This window comes from Delphinapterus leucas, chromosome X (genome assembly GCF_059928025.1).
Source record: "Delphinapterus leucas isolate spDelLeu-1000000601 "Yukka" chromosome X, BTC_Dleu_Yukka2, whole genome shotgun sequence".
NCBI classification, from domain to species: Eukaryota; Metazoa; Chordata; class Mammalia; order Artiodactyla; family Monodontidae; genus Delphinapterus; species Delphinapterus leucas.
Genome location: NC_143150.1, coordinates 43,620,740 through 43,638,851, shown reverse-complemented (window position 1 = coordinate 43,638,851; position 18,112 = coordinate 43,620,740). Strand labels below are relative to the sequence as shown.

Here is an 18,112-nt window from a genome sequence, read left to right as displayed (position 1 = left end):
CGTTGAATAGAAATTGTGAGAGCACACATCTTTGTTTTGTTTCTGATACTAGGGGCAAGGCATTCAGTGTTTTAACATTAAGTATAATGTCAGCTGAGGGTTTTTTGTAATACCTTTTATTATGTTGAGGGAATTCCTGGCTTGGGGATGTTAAACCAAACTTGCATTCTGGGATGAATCCCATTTGGTCATGATGTATAATTGTTTTTATATGTTTCTAGACTTGTTTTCCTAGTATTTTGTTGGGGGATTTTTTGCATCCATATGCATAAGAGATACTGGTCTGTAGATTTTTCTTGTCATATCTTTGGTTTTCATACCAGGATAATACTGGTCGAATAAGAGGAGAAGTGTTCTTAAAATAAGAGGAGAAGTGTGCTTTCCTTTTATATATTTTTTGAAGAATTCTTCTTTAAATGTTTGATAGAATTCAGCAGTGAAGCCACATGGCCTAGAATTTTCTTTATGGGTAGTTTTTAAAAATTTATTACTAATTAAATCTCTTCACTTGTTATAGGTCTATTCAAATTGTTTATTTCTTATTGAGATAGTTTTGGTAGTTTGTATTTTTCTAGGAATTTGTCCATTTTGTCTGTTATATAACATAATGGCATGTAATATTTCATATTATTCATTTATAATCTTTTTTCATATCTATAAGTTCAGTAATATTGACCCCTCTTTCATTTCTGATTCTAGTAACTTGACACACACATCTCTCTCTCTCTCTCTCTCTCTCTCTCATCAATCTAGCTGGAGATTTGTCAATATTGTTGATCTTTTCAAAGAACCAGTTTGGTTTCACTAATTTTCTCTATTCTCTTTCTATACTCCATTACTCTAATTTCTGCTCTCATTTATGCTTAGTTTGCTCTTCTTTCCCAGCATCTTAAGGTGGAAAGTTAAGATCTTGATTTGAGATCTTTCTTCTTTTTAATATAGGCATTTACAGCTATATATACAGCTATATATTTCCCTCTAAGCATAAGCTTAGCTCCATCCCATTGTTTTGAGTACATTGTGTTTCTACATACCAAAGTTCCATCCCCATAAGTTCTGGTATGCTGTACGTCATGTTTCATTAATCTCAGAGTATTTTCTGATATCCATTTTGATTTGTTCTTTGATGCATTGGCTGTTTAGGAGTGTTTTGCTTCATTTCTAGATATTTGTGACTTTCCTAATTTTTTTATGTTGTTTATACAAAATTTTATTGCACTGTGGTCAGAGAACATATCTTGTATTACTTATAACCCATTAAATTTATTAAGGCTTGTTTTATGGCCTTCATGGTCTACCATGAAGAATGTTCCATGTGCACTTGAGAAGAATGTGCATTCTGCTGTTGTTGGGTGGCATATTCTATATGTCTGTTAGGTCTAGTTGGTGTGTGGTGTTCTCATGTCTTCTACTTCCTGGTTGATCTTCTGCCCATTTGGTCTATTTATTATTAAAAGTGGTGAAGGGTAAGCTGGGACAAAGTGAGAGAGTGGCATGGACATATATATACACTACCAAATGTAAAATAGATAGCTAGTGGGAAGCAGCCACATAGCAGAGGGAGATCAGCTTGGTGGTTTGTGACCACCTAGAGGGGTGAGATAGGGAGGGTGGGAGGGAGGGAGATGCAAGAGGGAAGAGATATGGGAACATATGTATATGTATAACTGATTCACTTTGTTATAAAGCAGAAACTAACACACTTTGTTATAAAGCAGAAACTAACACACCATTGTAAAGCAATTATATTCCAATAAAGATGTTTTAAAAAAAGCGGGGTATTAAAGTCTCCAACTATTATTGTTGAATTATCTATTTCTCCCTTCATTTTTGTCAGTTTTTGCTTCATATATTTTGGTGCTCTGTTTTTAGGTGCATATATATTTATAATTGTTATATACTCCTTATGGATTAGCTCTTTTATCATTAAATTCCCTCTTGCTTTGGTCTGGCATGGAAAGAACTTAGAAGTTATCACTCCATTCTAACAATAAGTAAAAAGCTGAACAAACTGAAAATCAACAACTCTTCTTAGATCCATTAGAGAATTGAAGTCACAGAGCAAATCACTGCCCGCAAAAAAGGAGAGACAGACAGTCAGATACAGAGAATCACAATTTGCTGGAGTAAAACCTGTGAAGAGAAACTTCCCCAGGAATCAGTACTGATGTAGGAAAACCTAAACTATAATTTATGAATTGCTGGAAGTTCAGTGTGGACAAGTCTGAGATTTAAAACTCCAGAGAGGCCCAGTCTTTTTTTTTTTATATACAGCAGGTTCTTATTAGTTGTCTATTTTATACATATTAGTGTATATATGTCAATCCCAATCTCCCAATTCATCCCACCACCCCCGACTTTCCCCCCTTGGTGTCCATACATTTGTTCTCTACATCTGTGTCTCTATTTCTGCCTTGCAAACCGGTTCATCTGTACCATTTGTCTAGATTCCACATATATGCGTTAATATACAATATTTGTTTTTCTCTTTCTGACTTGCTTCATTCTGTATGACAGGCTCTAGGTCCATCCATGTCTCTACAAATGACCCAATTTCATTCCTTTTTATGGCTGAGTAGTATTCCATTGTATATATGTACCACATCTTCTTTATCCATTCGTCTGTTGATGGGCATTTAGGTTGCTTCCGTGACCTGGCTATTGTAAGTAGTGCTGCAATGAACATGGGGGTGCATGTGTCTTTTTGAATTATGTTTTTCTCTGGGTATATGCCCAGTAGTGGGATTGCTGAGTCATATGGTAATTCTATTTTTAGTTTTTTAAGGAACCTCCATACTGTTCTCCATAGTGGCTGTATCAATTTACATTCCCACCAACAGTGCAAGAGGCTTCCCTTTTCTCCACACCCTCTCCAGCATTTGTTGTTTGTAGATTTTCTGATGATGCCCATTCTAACTGGTGTGAGGTGATACCTCATTGTAGTTTTGATTTGCATTTCTCTAATAATTAGTGATGTTGAGCAGCTTTGCATGTGCCTCTTGGCCATCTGTATGTCTTCTTGGAGAAATGTCTATTTAGGTCTTCTGCCCATTTTTTGAGTCGGTTGGGGTTTTTTTGTTTTTTGTTTTTTTTTTTGTGGTACGCAGGCCTCTCACTGTTGTGGCCTCTCCTGTTGCAGAGCACAGGCTCCGGACGTGCAGGCTCAGCGGCCATGGCTCACGGGCCCAGCCACTCTGCGGCATGTGGGATCCTCCCGGACCGGGGCATGAACCCGTGTCCCCTGCATCGGCAGCCGGACTCTCAACCACTGCGCCACCAGGGAAGCCCTGTTTGTTTTTTTTAATATTGAGCTGCATGAGCTGTTTATATATTTTGGAGATTAATCCTTTGTCCATTGATTCATTTGCAAATATTTTCTCCCATTCTGAGGGTTGTCTTTTCATCTTGTTTATAGTTTCCTTTGCTGTGCAAAAGCTTTTAAGTTTCATTAGGTCCCATTTGTTTATTTTTGTTTTTATTTCTATTACTCTAGGAGGTGGGTCAAAAAAGATCTTGCTGTGATTCATATCAAAGAGTGTTCTTCCTATGTTTTCCTCTAAGAGTTTTATAGTGTCCAGTCTTACATTTAGGTCTTTAATCAATTTTGAGTTTATTTCTGTGTATGGTGTTAGGGAGTGTTCTAATTTCATTCTTTTACATGTAGCTGTCCAGTTTTCCCAGCACCACTTATTGAAGAGACTGTCTTTTCTCCATTGTACATCCTTGCATCCTTTGTCATAGATTAGTTGACCATAGGTGTGTCGGTTTATCTCTGGGCTTTCTATCCTGTTCCATGCTGCCCAGTCTTAAGGAGTCCTCCCACACTTTTATGAGTTTTACTTCTCAGAGCCCTATGAGGTTCTCACAGTGAATATTAGAGAAAATTTCCTTGTGCTTCTGGTGGAGGGAAAGGAAAAGTAGCCATTTTTTAATGCACCCAGAGCATTCTACTCTTCTTAAATAAGGCCTTCCCTCAAGAGAAACTCTTTTACCAGAGCCTAACCTATGAGCCTAACTGACCTGAAGGAAGGACAATATCCAATCCCAACCCCTCTCTAGTCATCCTGTCCCAACTAAGTGAGAGTGAGGTGAGGGACTGAGAAGCACTTGTAAAGGTCATAGCCCTAACCATACTCAGCTGTTAGGCTCCTATAATTACCAGTTGACTAATCTGTTATTTTTCATAATGCCCTTGGGCAGGAATTGCTCTGAAGCCTAATTCAATCAAATTTGGGCTCACTTGCAGGAATAGTTCCAAAGGTCAGTGTTTAATATTTGTTCCAAACAGGGAAAGAGAACGCCCCACAGCCATCTTCTTACCTGGCTTTTTAAAACAATCTAGCCAGCTTTCAGTTAACTGTTATCTTCACCAAACCCAAGAATCACTTCCCAATTGCCTCCACCACAACCACTACTGTTTTTAGAGCACCTTTGGCTTGAACAGTCTCCATGCTCTGTTGCAAATAAAGTAAGTCCCATTGGGGAAATTTTAGAAACTATATTACTTATGGCTTTCTTCTCTCCCCAGGCAAAATCTCTGAGCCAGGGCTCTGGATCTGGGAGTGGGGACAATGGCACTCTTATCTTTGAATGACACTTCTGCTTTAGGAGCTGGTGTCTCAATGTGGGTAGAAAGGAAACAGTAGCCTGATGTCCTCTCACCTTGCTTCTCATAGTGTGGAACCATGCCTTTTAAGCCAAACCAAGAATGATCAGGGCTTCAGTATTCTCAGTGGTGCCACACCCATAGGACAGCCTCCATTCTATCAGCGGGGGCTGGTTGGAAGGAAAGAGCCCCCACCTCTCAACTGCACTCACCTGGAGCTTAACCTCACAATCTCAGTAGTTGGGGCAGGATAAGAAATGCTGATATCCTTCTCTTCCCAGGAAAAATCCCCATGGCTGCAAGCTGCAGGAAGAGGATGTCCTGTGTTCTTGACTGACAGTTAGGAGTGCAGTTTATGCCTCCTTGACCTGGGAGTGAGAGGGAGGGAGAGGTCTAGGTTCAAATACCACAGACTCATATTTCTTATGAAGTTTTTTATAGATTTTCTTGAATAGATGTTTTTCCACTTAATATATGCCCCTAAAACCATTTCTAGAGCCTTTAAATTATTTTGTTTGGTTTTTTAATGAGTTTCACAGGAAAGCAGTTCCACAGAGCTCCTCACACTGTCACAGCAGAAATTGGTCTCCTAGACATTGCTTCTTCCTGGAAGACTTTACTGGCAACTGGTTTAAGTCCTCTTACTCAGTGCCCCAATCTCCCCTTCAGTACTTACCACACTCTCCTGGTTTCCTCCCACTAAACCATGAGCTCCGTAGGAATACGATCTGTCTTACTGTCTTTTATATCTCCAGGGCCTTGCCTGGGACATAGTAGATGCTCAATAAATTGATTGAATGAAAAGTATATTTCTTATATTTTTATTAAGTGGAAAGAACTATGTCAGGGGAATCAGAACTCCTAAATATGGTACTGAGATTGAGATGTGTAATGGGCAGGCAGTGCATAGCACAGAAAAGGTCTCAAACAATAGATGGATAAAAGAAAGAATGAGTTATAGATTTGGGACTTATTAATGAAACTGAGTAAGAACATGGACTTAGGAACTAGACTGTATGGGTCTGAATTCCTGCCCTACCACCTCCTATCTGTTGCATAGCTTTGCTGTCCTGCAATTCTCTTATTTGTAAAATAAGATAGGGGATAACATTAGCACCTACCTCATAGGATTTGGGGGAGGATAAAGTGCAATAATGAATATACATATACAACAATGCTCTACATAATCAGCATTTATATAAGTGCTGTTTTATTTCATTTTCATCACTATGTATGTTTAAGGAAACTAGGATAATTCTGCACATACTATTCAGGTTATTCACATAACCTGAATTTAAAAGAAAAATAATTAAAGATTTTTCCCTATTTACAAAAAGGATACATTATCCTTTGAGATAATTTAGAAGATAGAGGTAATCACCACCTGATGTCCAGCATTAGAAATGCATTTTTAATCTCACAGATGAGGACAACTAAATGGGAGGGGTTGCGGGAGGAGTGGAAGTGGGGAGTCACCAAGTCACCAGGCATAGGTCTCTAAGTGTAAAATATGGCACAAGATACTGTCATGCTACAAATGCCTAAGTCTTAGATTTGTGGTGGGAAATATAGCCCTTGACTCAGGAGCTGGGGCAGGGGTGTGAAAAGAGAGGAGGAAGGGAGGAAGGGGAGAAGTGTGTGTGTGTGTGTGTGTGTGTGTGTGTGTGTGAGAGAGAGAGAGAGAGGGTGTTAGTTTACTCTTTAGTTAGAGATAGATAAACTCATCTGTACTAAAAACACATAAAATTATCAGTTTCACTAGTCTTTAAGTATAATTTTTTGCTTATTCTTATATCTACCTAATTTATTGTAGAATATTTAGAAAATGTGGAAAATCATAAATTGGATTTATGATTTTAGCCTATCAACCATCACCACAAGAGCCAAAAGCAATTATAAACAAAATGTTAGTGTATTTCCTTTGATTTTATATAAAATATGTATAGACCTACAAGGCAAATAGATAGATAGATAGATGGATAGATAGATAGGTAGTATTATCCAAGAAAGCATAGGTGGTTCTGTTTCTAGTTCTGCCACTATCTTATTTGGTAACCTAGCCAAGCCTCTTAATTGTTCTATCTTGGTTTCCCAAGTTGTAAAATAGGCTCTTGGACTAAAATAATTCTAAGGTCGTTCCAGTTTCGACAATACATGATCTGTGAAAGCTTGGGACTGCAAGTGAGATCATAAGTCCTACCCTATAAATCCAAAATTAGGCAAAAGCACAGAAAACATGACTATAAAATCCAATTTTCTATAACCCTCCTAATCCATTCTTTTGGCCTCACAGTTTATTTTGATCTCCTATTTCCAATCCTTTCTGATAACTATGCACATCAGTACCCAATCAGTACACAGGTGGATAATTGTGGACAAATATATAAATATGCTAAATATTTTTCTAGTAAAAATTAATTTCTTAGAAATCCTTAAGGTAGGAAAAGTATGAGTGGAACTAAGCTGTGGGAATTCCATTTTAGGTCTTATTAAAAAATTATTTTGTACTTAACGATTGTAATCAAGCAAGTGTCAATAACATATTGACTGCCTTGTCTTGCTGGAGGGTAAGAAAAGGATTGTAAGAAGCACACACCAGTAATGTGTGTGATGGTTTTACAACATGGCTATAAATTATTTGGCACTCCTCCCATCAAGAGTTGAAGTCTATAGTCCCTCCCCTTCAATCTTGGAAGAGGACTTACGACTCTTTCAACCAATGGAGTCGGTAGTACTGATCTATGTGACTTCCAAGGCTAGGTCATAAAAGAGCATACAGCTTCCACCTTGTTTGCAGGGAACATTTGCTTTTAACGTCCTGAGATAGCCATGCTGGACTGGCTACTTGTGGGAGCTCTGGTTGATACTCCTACATAAGCCTGTCCTGCAGCCATTTCAGTCTCAGTTGTTTCAGGACCCAGCTGTTTGAGTCATCTACAGCCTTTCAAGTTACCCTCAGCCAAGCCATCCTAGCTGAGGCCTCAGACATCCTAGAGCAGAGTAGCCTCCACTGTGTACTTTCTGAACCTCTGATTCACAATGTCTGTGCACATAAATATCAGTTATAGTTTACACCAGTGAATTTTGGGATGGTTTGCTACTTACCAATAGATAACTGGAAGAGTCCTGTGTCATGCTGCAGGCAATAGCTATAGGTACACAATAGTATGAAGCCAATGTTTTATCAAGTCTGCCAAATAGTTAAGTGTGAGAAAAGGTGAGAAAATGAATGCAGAATTTTAAATTAGCAGCTCATTTGTGGAGAGGGGGCAATTTCACATAAACTTTTATATTTCTGATATCTCTTGAGGGAAAAAAAGGAATATTTGGCAACATAGGGCCTGAATTGTCTCATGACAATAATTGGCAGAGGCTATCTCATTTTGATAGAGCACATGCTCCCTAGTTAACCAGATTCCTGCTCAGCTGGCTTCACTCAATATATGTCACCTGTGGCCATATGAATTGCAACCCCTGAACTAATAGGGCCTATTGGGTACTAGGACCTTGCTAGGTGTTAAAACTGTATCAGTAATGGAACTTACATGGGACTAGCAACAGTAAGGCAAGGTAAACATTTATGCTAAGTTTCCTGATACTCTTCTAAGTTCATCCCAAAATCCAGGGGAAAGTAAGAATGAGGCTAGCCTAGGCCTGTAGCTAGAAGGGTCAAAGGAGTTCTCTTGGCCCATACATAGTGTAGCTCAATTAATCAGTTAGAGACTATACAGGACAGAACTTCTTTTTCACCAGAGTCCTAAACTACGGGAAAGAGTGGCCATGGGTCTCTGGTGTCTCAAGACAGCATCTGCAGTCTCTAAAATAAAATAACAACCATCAGCTGTCTAATAGATAGTGAGGTCCTGAATATTTGTTGATTTCATACTCAGACGTCTTAGCCTTATAGCTTTGTTATTATTTAAGACTAGATCTCTTGAATGAAATACATTATCTTTCAAATGTTTCAAACTCTTAGAGTAACACCCTTAAAACTTTATCAGGTCTGTTCTCAATTCTTCAAAGGTCTTGGCATCAAAGTTATAATGGCCATAGCTTATAGGGAAGCTAGGGTAGGCATAATTTCCTAGATTTTTAATACTTAGTTTCAATTTGTTAATAGGTGCTTAAATGTAGTAAAAAAAAAAAAAGAGAAGTACAATAAGACTGCAGCAATGAAGCATCAGGACGACACATAGAGAACCATTCTAGGCAGGAACAGAGATATCCACACCCACAGAGCCCACCATGCGCCAGACTATCTTCTCCCAAGCCTAGCACCCAGGAGAGTATAATGAGAGGAAAATAGGACAATAACTACAGTCCAACTGGGTGCATTTCCAGCCAAATACATGTGAGCTACAATATATGTCATGGCAACATGCAAAAAGATCTCAGCAAAAATGAGCTTCCTCTGTTGGAATATTAACCTGATATCAATTTGATTGAGGGATAACTAGTTGAGGTAAAATTACAAAACAGTCTTATTTTTCCAATAGCTGCCTCAGTAGTGCTCTATCATCCCCACCCACCACTTTCTACTGGATAATGGGCTTCTTTAACTGTATCTCAGTCCTTCCCCAACTTTTCAGTCACTTTTGCTTATTAAAATAGGTTCAGTTAAACTGTTAAAGATTTGGCTCTATGTCTTTTTTTAAATTTATTTTTTATTGTAGTTGAATTACAATGTTATGTTAATTACTGCTGTACAGCAAAGTGACTCAGTTATACATATATATATATATACATTCTTTTCCATTATGATTTATCACAGGATATTGAATATAGTTCCTTGTGCTCTACAGCAGGACCTTGTTTTTTGGGTTTTTTTTACTTTTTAGTTTCTAATTTCTTTTTTTTAACATCTTTATTGGAGTATAATTGCTTTACAATGGTGTGTTAGTTTCTGCTTTATAACAAAGTGAATCAGTTATACATATACATATGTTCCCATATCTCTTTCCTCTTGCGTCTCCCTCCCTCCCACCCTCCCTATCCCACCCCTCTATGTGGTCACAAACCACCTAGCTGATCTTCCTGTGCTATGCGGCTACTTCCCACTAGCTATCTACAGTACGTTTGGTAGTGTATATATGTCCATGACACTCTCTCGCTTTGTCACAGCTTACCCTTCCCCCCCCCATATCCTCAAGTCCATTCTCTAGTAGGTCTGTGTCTTTATTCCTGTCTTACCCCTAGGTTCCTCATGACATTTTTTTTTCTTAGATTCCATATATATGTGTTAGCATACTGTATTTGTTTTTCTCTTTCTGACTTACTTCACTCTGTATAACAGACTCTAGGTCCATCCACCTCAAGGACCTTGTTGTTTAACCTTTCTATATATAGAAGTTTTCTTCTTGGTTCTATGTATTTTAAAACACCAATATCACTTTTGGTTCAGAGTCCTCCTCATCCCTCTATGAGGTTTATCTTTCTATCTAGAGTCTATCTATCTATCTATCTATCTATCTATCTATCTATCTATCATCTATCTGAGTCTATCTACCTAGAGTCTATCTATCATTTAGATAGACTCTAGATAGATAGATAGGTTTATTGATTATAAGGTTTATAGACTGATTGATTACAAGTTCACATGATTATGTAGACTGGGAAGTCCCATTGTATGCTGTCTACAAGCTGGAGAGCCAGCAAAGCCAATGGTGTACTTCAAAGACCTGAGAGCTGGAAAGCTGACATGCAGGTGCCAGTCTGAATCAGAAGTCCTGAGAACCAGGAACACCAAGGGCAGGAGATCAAAGTCCCAGCTCAAGCAATCAGGCAGAGAATGAATTCAACCTTCTTCTGCCTTTCTGTTCTATTCAGGCCCTCAATGGTATTAGATGATGCCCACTTACATTGGGGAGGGCCATCTGGTTTACTTGGTTCACCAATTTAAATGCTAAATTCTTCCAGAAACACCTTCACAGACACACCCAGAAATATTATTTAACCACATATTTGGGCATCCAATGGCTTAGTGGACACATAAAATTAACAGTCACACCCTCCTTCCCTGTGTTTACTCAGATGACTTGAGAGTTTGAAGACGGATAAAAAGACAACTCTTTATGTGAATACCTAGGGTAAGATTGCTATCCCCACGTGATTAATCGTCACTGAAGTTCAAGTCTGATTTCTAGAGAACCTGCTGATAAGGACTCACATCCAAGCAGTTCCCTTCCAAGTGTCTTCTTGGAAGACTGGGCCATATCTTGCATGTGACTCTTAATAACCCTCACATGGCATTCCTATGATTCATAGGTCTCTTTGCCCTACTCTGTATCAGTTACTGGTAAATCTGTATCTCAATAACTCCCCGCTCCCCAACTCTGGAACCTGTAGGCATGGTAGGATTTATTTTTCATGCTTCTCCAGAATTGGGAACTTTGGTAGGAGGTCAATCTTAGCCCTTTCTCTACCTGGCCACACCACCACATCATCTCTCCAAAATGTTCTTTCCAGTCTCCTATAGCAACTGGTTAGCTCAAAATCCCAATGGTAATGCAGATATCCAGCAAAGGAATAAGTGAACCTTAACGTTTTGTAGATATCCCTAAACTTTATGTACAGTTCTTTTGGGATCCCACTCCCTTGGCTTTGGGGAAGGAAACCAATCAAGTGCCACCATCCACTATAATTACAGGAGATAAGGAGAGGAAATAGGTTCTTTTCACGAATACTGCATTTCCCCAAATGTGAACCCAGTCTCCTCCTTCCCAGTATTACACTACTCTTCTGTTATTTTAGGGTAAAAGCCATCAAACCAGTTCACCCTCTCTCTGTCCTTTAGGGCACATGAGTCCCAAACTAAGACTCTTGTGTCCTTGTAACTCAGCTTTAGAAATTTAAAAAATTTTGTTCTCAATAGGTTGTTATCTTCAACTCCTCAGAAAACACCAAGGACAAGAAAAGATCTCAATCAATACCTCACAGCATTTTAGTGAAGATAACATCATTTTCAGGACAATTTTCACCTATCTTTGAAACAGCACTTCATTACAACTAATCTCCTATGTAGCATAACATCTAATCTGGAAAAATATACAGATGCATGTTTTCCATCCAAGAAAATTTGGTGGTTTCAAGCAAAAGACTTATCCAAGATGGGTCAAAAAGATAATAGCAAAACATTTAGCCACTGAGAGAACTAAAAATCCACTTCTTAAACTTTGTATTCAATGGTTATGTCATAGTGGTTTGTCTACTTTCAGGGGATTCTTTCTAGGTAATTCCTAATTTTCATGAAAGCTTTTCCATATTGCTCTAAATACAGTCCTCTGAATGAAAAGCAACCTATTAGCCTTAGTAGTGGATGTATTAGTCAACAAATATTTACCAATCACCTACTTGGTGCAAGGAATTCTATAAGTCACTGGCTTTGCAAAGTAGAAGACAGCAGATGTGTTTTGGGCTCTCACAGATTTTAAAGACAAGTGGATCTAGCTAAGGACAGAACTATGCTTTGCCTACTCTTCAAATCTTGTTAGAAACCATCTAATAATAGTAAAAAAATGTAATGAATCAACTTTCATTGATGGTTCTTTAGGGTCTGTGGTACATACTTGAAATATGTGATTTATTTCTTCTAACAATCCCTGTTTCACAGAGGAAGCACAGAGACCTTGATAAGTAATTGACCCAAAGTCATACATCAAGTAAGTAGCAGAAACAGGATTTAAAGCCAGACATGTCTGATACTACAGCTCATGCCTCTAATCAGCATCCTTCCAGTGGATATCATTAATAGAGCTACCTATACGAAGAGTTGCTAACAGTGAGACAGAATCCAGGAATCACTAGCATTCCTTTAAAAGACAATTATTTTGTAATTTGAGCTTTTGGAGCTATATGTCAATATTTCTATATATCGCATATATATAATTTTATATATTTCAAACTACATATGCAGTAGGCATATACTCTTTCTTTATTCAATGTCCCAGCTAGTTTAGCAGGGTAGGAGATTACATAGTAGTTTGGAGCCAAAACTAGAGGCAGTAAGAATTTGCCTGGCCTGTCTTGACTCAGTACATATAACTCTTTCGGTTCCTTTAACACAACCAACACTTTTTAATATTTTTTTATAATAATGCCACTTTCCTAAAGACATCTCTATTTTCTAACCGTGATTTTAAAAAGTTTTCAGTTATTTCAAGTTGAAAAAAGGAACAGTTACACTCGAGTTTCAAGTTTAATTGCTTCTCATACTCCATGATTCATTTCTAATATTTTTTGGAAACATTCACATTAAAAAGCAAATGTCTTTGGAACTTTTACCTATTTTATACTTAACTTCTGAGATCATTCTAAGGAGATATGTGTAGGAGTGGTTTGGAAGGTTTGGAAAGGAAAGCAGAAAATAAAAAGGCTCCTTTTCTCCAAAGACTGTGGTATCAAAAATATCACATTACATTTACATAAAATGGCCAAGGTCTGACAACTGGACTTCTATCTGAAGATTTACTTTACAGATCATTTTGAAAATACCAACTGTATTCAGGAAGATGCTTGTATTTTTTCAAAATAAAATAAAATGTTTCAAAAGTATCGTTGAGGCTTCCCTGGTGGCGCAGTGGTTGAGAGTCCGCCTGCCGATGCAGGGGACACAGGTTCATGCCCCAGTCCGGGAAGATCCCACATGCCGCGGAGCGCCTGGGCCCGTGAGTCATGGCCGCTGAGCCTGCGCGTCCGGAGCCTGTGCTCCGCAACGGGAGAGGCCACGACAGTGAGAGGCCCGCGTACCGCAAAAAAAAAAAAAAAAAAATATTGTTGTTGATGTGTGGAGCCCAGAGAAAATATTTTCTGGGTGGTATAGGTGAATGTAATCAAACAATGAGGCTTTTTCATCCTGCAAGATTCTTTCAAAATTCTTTCAAGATTTCTTTCAAAAATGAAACCTCATAATTTTTAATTTTTTGATGGCGTGCTGATTTTCTTAAAAAGGAAATAAAGAGAAATTATTAGTAAGGATATATATTATACAGCCCACTTCTCCTCGCCTCTCTGACAAGCCCCTTGCTCCCTCCTCACCCCAGCCCTCAATCTAAATTTCCTAGAAGGGTATGAATTCAGGGGACATGGTGGGCAATGGTGGCTGTGTACATCCAGCCTGTGTGTGGCAAGGGAGTGGGGGCGGGGACCCCGCGGTTAGCGAGAAGACAGAGCAGAAAAAGCCAGCGCCAAAGCCTGGGGTGGGAGTGGGAGAGGTGGAGGGTGTTGCAGGCCCTCCCTGGTAACCAGAGAAGGGCAAACTCCAACCGCAGGGAGATGATGCCACTTGTGGGCTCTCATATTGGAGAGGAGCAAGATGAGTGACAGAGCGGTGCTCGCTGTGGCCCTGCGCACGAACAGGCGGAGGGGGCTGTCTGTGTGTGTGCACTAGGCTGGAGGGGGGCGCTCCTGCTGCACCGGCCACAGGACTTGGGGGAGAGCTCGGCGGTGACGCGCAGCCCTCACGTGACCGCGAGCTGCAGAGCGACGCAGCCTTTGGTGCAGTCGTCACTCGTGTCTGGGTACCAGCTCCCCGCTGCCCTGCGCACGGCGGGCTGGCATCGGGCCCGGGGGAAGCTGAGCAGGTAAGGGCCCCCGGGGCCCGCGCGCTGACGCCAGGGCTGCAGCGGCCCGCCAACCCCAGAGGCCGGCGCAGGAGTTCAGCGCGCCGGGTCCCGGCGAGCTATCTCCGCGCCTCGGCTTTCTTGGGAACAGAAATGGGGGCCCCCTTGGGTGGGGGTGCAGGGACGGCCGGGTTCCAGGGAGGGCAGCAGAGCAACTAAGAGCGATGGGAAATCATTCCTGAGTTCCTGCAGGGCAATGGTGAACCCGGGAGCGGGGCGGGGATGGGAGCGGCTGAGGGTGGGGGCGGAGGACGCGGGGAGGAAGGGGTTGGCGGGGGCGTGGGGCCGGGGGCGTGGGGCCGGGAAGGGGCCGAGCGCCCGGCAGCAGCAGCCCCCTGCTCCCACCTCGCCCCTTTGCAGGTCTGCGGGACTAGGCGTCGCGGCGGCGCACTCGTGGCGAGAATCAGGAGGAGGAGACAGCGAGGATAGGCCCAGGTCGGTGCGGCGGGTGCTGGTGCAAAGCCAGTCTGAGACACCTTCCTAACTCCCCCAGGCCCTATCCCTCGTCCTCCATTTTGGTGCCTGCTGCGCTCTGGGAAAGAATACTGGGAAAAGAAAAATGGTGGGCTTTGGGTTTGGGGGAGGGAGAGAAAAGAAGAGAGCTGGGGAAGGGGCTCAAATTGGAGGCTCCCTAGAAGGCTCACGAGGCTCCTGAGGTGGGAAAAAATAAAATTTAAAAGTCTTTGATATCAGGGCTTTGAATCCTGCTGGTTAGTGCACCAAGCATTCAGTCTCTTTCCTTGCCTTTTGTCTTACATGTTGTTCAAAGAAAACTAACCAGGGGAAAAAAATCTCATCATGGCAAATATCCACCAGGAAAACGAAGAAATGGAGCAGCCTGTGCAGAATGGAGAGGAAGACCGCCCTTTGGGAGGGGGCGAAGGCCACCAGCCAGCAGGAAATAATAGACGGGGACAGGCTCGCCGACTTGCCCCTAACTTCCGATGGGCCCTACCCAATAGGCAGGTCAACGATGGGATGGGTGGAGATGGAGATGATATGGAAATGTTCATGGAGGAGATGAGAGAAATCAGGAGAAAACTTAGGGAGCTGCAATTGAGGAATTGTCTGCGTATCCTTATGGGGGAGCTCTCTAATCACCATGACCATCATGATGAATTTTGCCTTATGCCTTGACTCCTGCCATTTTCCATGAGATTAATACTGTGATTCCCACTGTTGTTCTCCTTTTCCTTGCGTTTTCCTGATATGCCTTTACTGATCCGTTTGCTGTGAACCTTATGTAATTTCCATGTGTCAGGTGGGTTCTTGTGTTACCAGCTTCTAATTGGAGATTGCCTTGTCACGCAATCTAAGTTTCTGTCAACAGTAGAGTTTCACCCATTTGCATGGAAAAATGTAAAGTTAATAAAGCAATTAAAATCAATCTATACATTTATTATTGTCTCATTGAAAAAAATATATATTATATGAACCCTCCAAAAATCTGAAATCAGATATCGCAGGATGTTAATTGGAGCACATTTCTCTATGGTTGGATAATATGTGACTTTTTTCCCTTTAATTATCTGGAGTTTTAGAAGCAATGAAAACGGTTTTTCAATGGGTCTGTGAATAAATAATTCACAAATAATTGGAGGCTAATAATTACTGGTTCAGCAAACTTAAAGAAAAGTGAACTTTAAGCATCTTCCAGTCTTAACTGGAAGTAAACCCTCCCTTTATTACAGATACATTCCTGTAAAGAGTCAGTCTTCTCTTATGTGAAATGGGGAATAATGCTTGCCTTACAGGGCTGCTGAATGGAATATATGAGGTGTGGAACTGTGTTGGGCTGCCTCCTAGGCAACTCCCCAGCATTTAGCAGGACCCTGGCCCTCATCAGATACTTGGGAAGTACTAAAGGGAGTTTTCACCCAGGCTCAAGTCCAGAGGGCAAAATAGGTGGGTTCCACCTTGTCATTCTGATCATATTTGCAGTACCCTTACTCACCTGATTATTGCCATATCAGTTGGGTATACTTTCCCTTTTGCTGGCTCCTGTTTCTGTTCCTGTTGCTGATGTGCTAGAGTCCACAAGGTAACAAAACCCCACTGATCTCTCTGCAGTCCCTGGTGAGATAAATCCCCCCTTTGACCTCTATAAAAGTGTGGAGAAGGCTTTTATCCTCACTTTGGAGTTATATTCCCGAGAGTACCATTCCCATGGTTCTTGTTCTTATGTTGGTTCTGAACAAAACAGCCCTTTTGGTTTTATTTTTATGCTCCTCCTTTTGAAAACTCAGACATGAATGCACTGGGGCGCAGCTCAGGAGACACATCTAGATGCCCAGAATTGTACTACCTCAAACCTCCAAAACACAAACAGGCTGAAAGCTTTGTTTTGCCTGTGTTTCTACCCTATGTGGGGGATTTTTCTCAGAAAAGAGTCTGGGTAGGCCTGCCCAACCAGTTTAACAGACCCACAAGCCATGTAAATTATGTTAGAGGAACACATTTTAAAGCTGAAATGCACTCCTTTCCCATTTCTATCCCTTCCATACATGAAACATGAAACTGCTTTGTAAGTTATTAAAAACTGTTTTGAATGTCTGGCTTTATCATTTTTATGTGATTGTGTGCCCCTATGAAGACAATGATTTTTTCTTAATCCTGGAGATCAGTTTCTAGTGTGTTGTCTAACATAGTAGATATTTAATTATTATTTTAATTGATTAACTATAATGGAGTTCAGAACCAAGCTCAATACTGTTCCTGACTGTTCTTAATTAAGTGGCCTAAGCAAGTAACTATTTACCTGTAAAGTATTACTTTTAATTTCCAAAGGAACATAGCAAGGAAGGTCTCTAACCCAAGATCTTCAATCTTGTTTTAAAAACCTTGTATGTGCCAGTGTTTAAGCAGACCCCTTACTTCCATCATAATCACCTGAGGGAAATGTTAAAAATGCTGACACGTGGGTGCCCTTCCCACTCCCACCTCCCATTGTCATCCTTGAATCACCTGATCAGTAACTACTGTTTTGAAAATTCCTCAGGTGATTCTAATGCATCTCAGTTTTGCCAGCATAGGCATGGGGAAACACTGACTGATTACACCGTTCTACAAACCTTGTGATCTAAATTACCTTACTTGTTTGATTTCACAAGGAATATACCTTTCCAAATTTTAATATTTCTAAAATTGGATTGCATTCAACAATCAATGTATGTCTATATTTAAACCAGTACCTTATTTTTATACATACTTTTTAAATATTCTTTTCCATTATGGTTTATCACAGGATATTGAATGTAGTTCCCTGTGCTATACAGTACGACTTTGTTGCTAAACCAGCACTGTTTTTTAATCTTTCCAAATATCCTGTTAAATTAATGCATTATTATGAATCTATTATTAATAATAAATGTATAATTATATAATTATTAAATAAATTAGGCATTATCTTTTCTATGCAAGCCTGTGCCCTTTTACAACAATTATTTTGTCTTAATCACCCTGGAGCTCAATTTTCAGCAGTGTCTGATGTAGTAGATATTTAATAATATAATAATGCATTTAACTTTTATTATTAAAGGGTTTAGCAATTATAATTTTTTTTTTTTTTTTGCGGTATGCGGGCCTCTCACTGTTGTGGCCTCTCCCGCTGCGGAGCACAGGCTCCAGACGCGCAGGCTTAGCGGCCATGGCCCACGGGCCCAGCCGCTCTGCGGCATGTGGGATCTTCCCGGACTGGGGCACGAACCCGTGTCTCCTGCATCGGCAGGCGGATTCTCAACCACTGCGCCACCAGGGAAGCCCCAGCAATTATAATTTATCTAAAATAACATATAACAAAAATTAACATTGAGTCTTTGTGAGTTGTTTATTTCTTTACACTCTCATGTTTAAAAATTCCTATGAGGAACATTTCTAAATGAAATACTTT

The 18,112-nt window shown here is 40.3% G+C and overlaps 1 protein-coding gene across 2 annotated transcripts; it reads left to right on the top strand.

Moving 5' to 3' along the window:
• Positions 1–14,109: 14,109 nt before the first annotated feature.
• On the top strand, positions 14,110–15,610 carry BEX3 (brain expressed X-linked 3). Of its 2 annotated transcripts, none has more exons than XM_022566469.2 (3): positions 14,110–14,184; positions 14,584–14,658; positions 15,040–15,610. In XM_022566469.2, exon 3 carries the CDS (start codon positions 15,052–15,054, stop codon positions 15,358–15,360), a length of 309 nt encoding a protein of 102 aa, XP_022422177.1. In that variant the 5' UTR covers positions 14,110–14,184; positions 14,584–14,658; positions 15,040–15,051; the 3' UTR covers positions 15,361–15,610. The 2 variants fall into 2 exon arrangements, with proteins under 2 accessions (XP_022422177.1, XP_022422176.1); XM_022566468.2 differs by having other exon boundaries at positions 14,993–15,610.
• The last annotated feature ends 2,502 nt before the right edge of the window (positions 15,611–18,112 follow it).

Coding starts and splice junctions, on each gene's coding strand:
- BEX3 (XM_022566468.2), top strand. CDS start 15,022: ATGGCAAATATCCACCAGGAAAACGAAGAAATGGAGCAGCCTGTGCAG.